The sequence below is a fragment of the Pteropus vampyrus genome, unplaced genomic scaffold, assembly GCF_000151845.1.
Source record: "Pteropus vampyrus isolate Shadow unplaced genomic scaffold, Pvam_2.0 Scaffold283, whole genome shotgun sequence".
Taxonomy (NCBI): Eukaryota; Metazoa; Chordata; class Mammalia; order Chiroptera; family Pteropodidae; genus Pteropus; species Pteropus vampyrus.
Window position 1 is genome coordinate 1,695,938 of NW_011889064.1, and position 6,461 is coordinate 1,702,398.

Genomic DNA, 6,461 nt, shown 5'->3' on the forward strand with positions numbered 1-6,461 from the left:
TAACTAATTTTGCTACAGTGGGAAAAAATGTGGAATTCAAAAATTGCTGCATTTAACTATATCCCTATTTATCTTTGCACAATGCCTATATCTCAATGTCTCAATTCCCTGCACGTTCTTTTCACACCAAGGTATTGAATGAGAAATATATCGAGTTGATTGATTGTTTGACATATCTGATCTAGAGTGGTTTCCACACCACTCCTCTCTTTCTCTTTTTTCTCCCAGTAAATACTTTTGACTTTGACATTTTCCGTACTGGAAATGACAGGTGCCTGAAGGCAAATGCATCAAAGTAATTAGGATCAGAACCTTTTGCTAAGGATTACTGTTTAAATAAGCACAATGTAGTTTTATTGAATCCTCGACATGCAGAACCAAATGAATCTCCTTTATTGTGAAAGAAAACAATCCAAACGATTGTACACCACAGAAACTAACAGAAGCACTTAAACCTTTAGTACAAACATATTTATTTTTCAAACTCTGGACAGTTTTCTTAAGTATATTTGTGATCTAAATACCCCTCTCCCTTTTCTTTACAACATACCATTCTCGCTCTGTTTGTTTATAGAATGACGGCCTTAAGAAAAAGCCTTATTCACATTCCCACAAAAGAAATAAATAAATATTTGTCTATAGGATCCATTTAACTGAACTTGACTAGATCCTGGTAGAGTTTCCAATCTTTATAACAGACCCATTAGAGGATGGACGTTCTTTCCTTATCAACAAATTCCTATTAATGTAGCTAAGCAGTTCGTTAAATTATTCAAATGCATTTATTGAGCTCCTATTATGTGCAAAGTGTTGTCCCAAAGTAGACACTCTTCATTAGATGTAAAGTGGGCCACTGAATAGATAACTTCAGGAGTTTAGGACTTTGATGCACTCAAAATATCCTAATGATAGAAAATGTTTGCTGTTGCTGCTGCTGAGGTCAAAAGTGCCCAGTTTATGTCTATGGAACAGATCAGGCATTGGAAGAATATAATTCATATTTAAGCATTAATAAAAGATGGAGTTAGAGAGTGGTTGTACCTTTATGACATAACTCAAATGACAATGTGAAGTACATTCTAGTGATCCAAAATACTAGCATCTGTGCAAGGTAGTCTAGGAAATGACACCAGTTTAAAAACAACAACAGTATCAACTTCAAAATAAACCAGGATATAGATCAATTGCAATTTATAAGAAAAATTAAAATATAAAACCACTAACCCTTCCCCCTAGCACTGAAATTATACTTTCTCAGACACTCTGCCATCATTGGGAAGCATGGAGGAAACTGGGTAAGTTTAAAGCATTTTAAAGAATTAAATAATACGGCCAAGTTTTGTGTGTGTGGTCACAAAGATTTTTCAATGTATTTTTCAACATTACAGTTTTAGGAATGGAAATTGAAGAAATTATAAGTACTTTCTTAGAAACAGGTTACAAATTTATTACAACTCCCTCCCCCCAAGTGAAAATACGACCCATTACCAAAATAACGCAAGCTATTTTGTCTATCATCCATAAGACATAACTTCACAGGACATCAGGCTTCCAAGATTTAAGTGCTTCTGTCACATGCCTCTAATTGGGTATTTTTTCCCCCTGAACTAAATAGTTTCTCTCATCAGGTCATGAGTTATCTGCTGACAAAGTACCTTCAGGTTAAATATACTTGCACCATTTCTACATCCCACAAGTCAAACCTCCATTTATAAGCTTAAACTCAGCTCCTGATCTCTCTATTCAGAACTCCCCATATTTACTTCATGTGGAAAGGAGAGAGACTTATTCTAGGAGAGGGATGCTATTTCCAGCTCATGCCCAGTCTCAGAAAGTCAAACTCAACCTCATCACCTGAAAAGAGCCTTGGGAGTCTCTCATTCAGAAACTTGCCATTCCTATTATTTTCTAAATGTGATGATTAAATAAAATTAAATGCAAATAATAAACAGTAATTAAATTAAAAAAAAAACTTAAAATAAATTAAAAAATACATGGTCTGGCGATTTTCAGAGAAGGTAATAAAAGGTCAATTGCCAGTAAATTCACATTCCTTTCTGTACCAGTTTCTACAATGAGTGGGCAACACTGCCCTCTAAAGGGCTTATTATGTTACATCCTTTAGTTCACATGGTTAGAAAGTGCCCCAGAATGTATTAACCAGTGCCCACACACATTCTTTGTTTACTTCTGGGACAGTCTGTCCTTGACCTTCAGTGAATGACTCTGAAGAACATGGAGCTCCTAAAGAGGCCATGAGACGTAAAAGCTCATTGAAGGGATCAGAAACTAACATTTGTTGCAGTGGTTTTCCAACTTTAGTGGCATTAGAACCACCCCGAGGGCTCGTTTAAACATGGGTTGCTGGCCTCCACCTCCAGAGCTTCTGATTCCAGAAATCAGGGGTTGAATGGTGGAATTTGCCTTTCTAACAAGTTCCCAGGAAATGCTGATGCTGCCCGTCCAGGAGCCATAATTTGTAAGCCAGACACTGTGCTAGGCATTTTATCTCACTTAATATTCACAACAGGGTGAGGTTTCAGTATCTCTGTTTTACAGACCAGGAAGCCAACTAACTCTCAGAGAGATTAAGTGGCCAAGATCACACAGTAGTGACAGAGTCTGTAATAACCCCAGGACTGTCTAACTCAAACTCATTGCTCTCTTCTCTACAATGTAATGTCAGTAAATGAAGCTGATGGTCACGTCATCTTCCCTGGCCTTAGCATCTTTCTGCAGGGAGCAGCATGTAGATGACTGGTTGTTCCCCTTTCAGAGTACTTAGAGGTCTGAATATGAAGCAGGAAGGTCCACTCTATCCCCAGGCTGATCTGTGAGAGGGGAAGGGATGGCACAGGCCTCTCTCCGGTCCTGAACCCTCCTACACTGTTCAGAGGGGGTCTGTTTGCTCTGGATTCTGGAAATCTTAAGTGGGCTCAGAAACTCTGGAAGAGAGTTGTTAAAGCTGGTGTCTCCTTTCACAGGCAATCTAAGGACCTCAAAGCCTAGTGGGGCTTGAAGATGACCCATAGGGTGGCAGTGTCTGCTCTCCCCACCCCACTCTCCCCCAGCCTCGGCTCAAACCAGGCGGGCAGGGACCACACAACTACTTAAAACAGGTGTGCCCAGTGATGTGAAGACTGAATAGTTTTGATACAGGAAAAATAGTTTTCAGGTCACGTATACCAGTCCCTAGCACTCAACCCCAGGCGGGATGTCACAGTGATGGGAAAAAAAAGCTGTGAGGACCCGCACCCCCACCCCCGCCCGCCACAGACACACACATACACTTCAGAAACGGTTTTTCTCATCCTTTGCCTTCAGCTCCTAACACAGCCTGGTGTTTTCCTGAGGGAGCTACAAATCTGGAGAATCCCAAGGGGACGAGTTCTGGCCTCCGTCATTCGGGGAAAGGATGTTCTCAGAAAAACAGCGCTGAGGGCTGGTCAGCAGAGATCTTGAGGTGGTGGCCACGGCTGGACTTCGTGCAGAGCTGCACTCTGGACTCCAGCTGCTCACTGAGTTCGTCCAGAGCCCCCGTGCAGGACTCCAGGCTTTCCGCCAGTTTCTGAATCTTGGCCTTCAGCACAGCCTGGCTAACCTTGGTGGCCCCTTCGGCCCGCCTGGGGATGAGGAAGCCACGTGAGCCGAAGAAGACGATGAAGTAGACGGAGTTGTACAGGGCCATGGAGGCGTTCCTGCCACACTGCAGCAGCTGGCGGTCCCCGCGGCCCTGCCAGCGGCAGAAGAACTCCAGGCAGCTCAGGATCTCGCGCATCTGGTCCTGGCAGGTGGCCGCGATCTCCTGCACCCTCCGCACCTCCCGGGAGTTGCAGAAGATCAGGGAGAGGTCGGACGTGATGGTGACGGCCCCTCCGGCGGTGGCCACCCCCAGCCCCACAGCCGACGCCACGAGCGAGACCCCCAGGGTGACTGGGCTGAGCGAGAGCCCCACGATGGCGGTGACGGCGCCCGCGGCGCTCAGTGAGCTGCCCGCCACGTTGGCCGCCAGGGAGCGCCTGCGGAGGCGCTCGAGGCGCCGGGCCACCTCGCGGAGGCGCAGCAGCTGGCTGTGCAGTCGGCCCCGGCGGTCCAGCAGCAGACCCTGGAAGCGCCGCAGTGCTTCTGCGCCCTGCAGCTCCCGGGCCGCTGGCCCCTCCATGCCCTGCGGGGACACAGTCACGCAGTTAGCCCGAGTGTCCGTGCCTCACGGCGGTTCCCATACCCAAGCCAGGAACTGGCAGAAGTTAAACCTAACGGCTACTGCCACGCAAGGGGAAACGGGTCATTTTCCAGTGAGTCATGTGTAAAGTTCTCAAAGATCCGGTCTGTTATCTGGGACAAGTCTCACAAGTTCTCAGGACCTTAAATCCACATATGCAAATAGGAATAATGCTATCCTCTGCTTTCCTCCCAGGGAACGCTAAGGATGGACTTTATTAACTATCTATCTGTTAAATGAGATGTAGGTTCAGCGGGGAGAGAGTCGTGGTGTTAGAAGTCTACTGCAAATACTCAGGCCTCTGCTCTGAAAGAGAGCACTTGACAAGTGATAGGTTGTACCTATTTACAAAGTCCTTTTGATGCATGAAGACTTGGATCCCAGCATTTTTGCAATACAGTTTTTTTCTCTCTGAAGAGTGAAAAAGATAAAAACTCAAAAATTATGATGTCTATCAAATGTAAGAAACAAATCTAAGTTAGATGCTTGCCTGAAGCAATTCTTCTGCTTGTTACTCTTCCAGCTTATTATTTTAGAATTAAACCGAAGATATGGTTTGTGCTACTTAACTATCGCTCATCAGGTCTCACTCTTTGATGAGTACTTAATACAAACTAAATTATATTAAATTAATACCACTGTCTCTTTACTATGAAAGCTTCCTTTTAAAAATGAGTAATAGTTGAAGAAAATAAAGTGGCCCCAATTTTTTGTTTAACAACTCACTGAGGGCTCCCTTGTACCATGTTCAATTGAAGCCAATTGCAGATGTCTAACAAAGAGAACTGTCATCCTGGGGTAAAAATATGTCCTTCTTAGTTGCCCCAAATTCCCACTTTTATATCCACTGTACTCATTGTTATTAGGAACTTCTTAAAAGTGGCAAATAAGAAGAGATAGATAGAAAGGCATAGAAACAGCATTTCAATCCTGTGAGATATTACAGCAGAAATTATTCTCATTTGAAAGATGAGGAAATTGAAACACAGACAGGTTCTAGATGCTGCTGATTCTTCACAGAGCCCAGTCTAGAATCTTGGTCTCCTGACTCCTAGGTCTTCATTTTACTTGCATGCCTCCATAATTCCACCCACCAGTGATACATTTCCAAGTAAAGACATCTCTTAGCAAAATGAGAAAAAGTCACTCAAAATATATAATGGACCAAGGATATAACCATAATATGACAAGTCCAGTGGCTATTTTTCAGACGGTATCCCTTTAGGCTCCCCACTTACCATTCACTTCTGGCTATCTCCAGGAAAGAAAAATCTAAGGCTGTTTCTGGATGAGCATGTTTTATAGTTCCAGAGAGCCAATGACTGCCCTGGGAAAGCCTTGTCTCATTCTGAGAATTGCCATTTCCTGTCCTGGCCCCCACTGCCTTCATCCAGAAGGATGTGACATGGTGGAAAATGACCTGCCAACCTCACAGCACATCCCGTATTTAGGAAATGAACATTGTGTGTTCGCTTTCCCCCAAACGCAGGAAAAGAACTGCAGGCTCTTCCCCAACTTGAAACAAGTGTTGTCATTTTCCCAGGGGGTATACCCTGCCTTTCCTCTCCTGAGAATAGCTAATGACGTTATCTGAGAGGATATCAAAGGCACCCCAGGCTGACCAATTATAATGTTTCTTGAGACGCCACCATTACAAAATCAATTTTTAAAAAGAAAATGGGGGAGGGCAACTTTTACATTTGATATAGCCACTTACGGTCCACTTCTGTATTTTAAAAAGCATTGTGAATCTGTGAGTAGTGGAAACATGTGATCCAATCAACAAGCCTTTAAAAAAATGCAAGGTCACACCCACAGGAAGTCCTGCGTGCAGTTTTGGGCATCTCCAGCTGCGAAGATATTAGAGGTCTCAGAAAGGGCATGTTGCAGGCCAAATGCGTCAGAAAAATCTGTGGGGTCAGGCTGCACAAGGAGCTAATTATATACTCTCAACAGCAGCGAAGATTCAGCTTCCTGGGTTTTCATTTGAGGTAGCACTTGTAGCCCATGCAGTAGTTAGATAAATGGATTCTATCCCTAAGTTAGTGAAGCATGGGCTGAGGGCAGTTATCTGAATAATTCAGGAGGGGAAAAGGAATATAGCATCTGTGGATGCTTTCTGGGATATTTAGATAGGTGGTTGGAGCTCAGGCAAAAGCTTTTAACCACAGAGCTCCATATACAAATATGTCATCCTTCTTCTAACACTCTCACCTTCAAATGAGGAAGGTCAAATTGG

The 6,461-nt window shown here is 43.7% G+C and overlaps 1 protein-coding gene across 15 annotated transcripts in view; it reads right to left on the bottom strand.

Annotated features, from left to right (window-relative positions):
* Window positions 1-372: 372 nt before the first annotated feature.
* APOLD1 (apolipoprotein L domain containing 1) overlaps window positions 373-6,461 on the bottom strand; it is a 41,481-nt gene continuing 35,392 nt past the window's right edge. For all 15 annotated transcript variants that reach the window (XM_011376007.2, XM_023520883.1, XM_011376002.2 and 12 more), the window contains one exon: window positions 373-4,165. In XM_011376007.2, coding sequence (XP_011374309.1) covers window positions 3,422-4,165 — 744 coding nt within the window. In that variant the 3' untranslated portion in view covers window positions 373-3,421. The remainder of the gene's footprint in view (window positions 4,166-6,461) is intronic.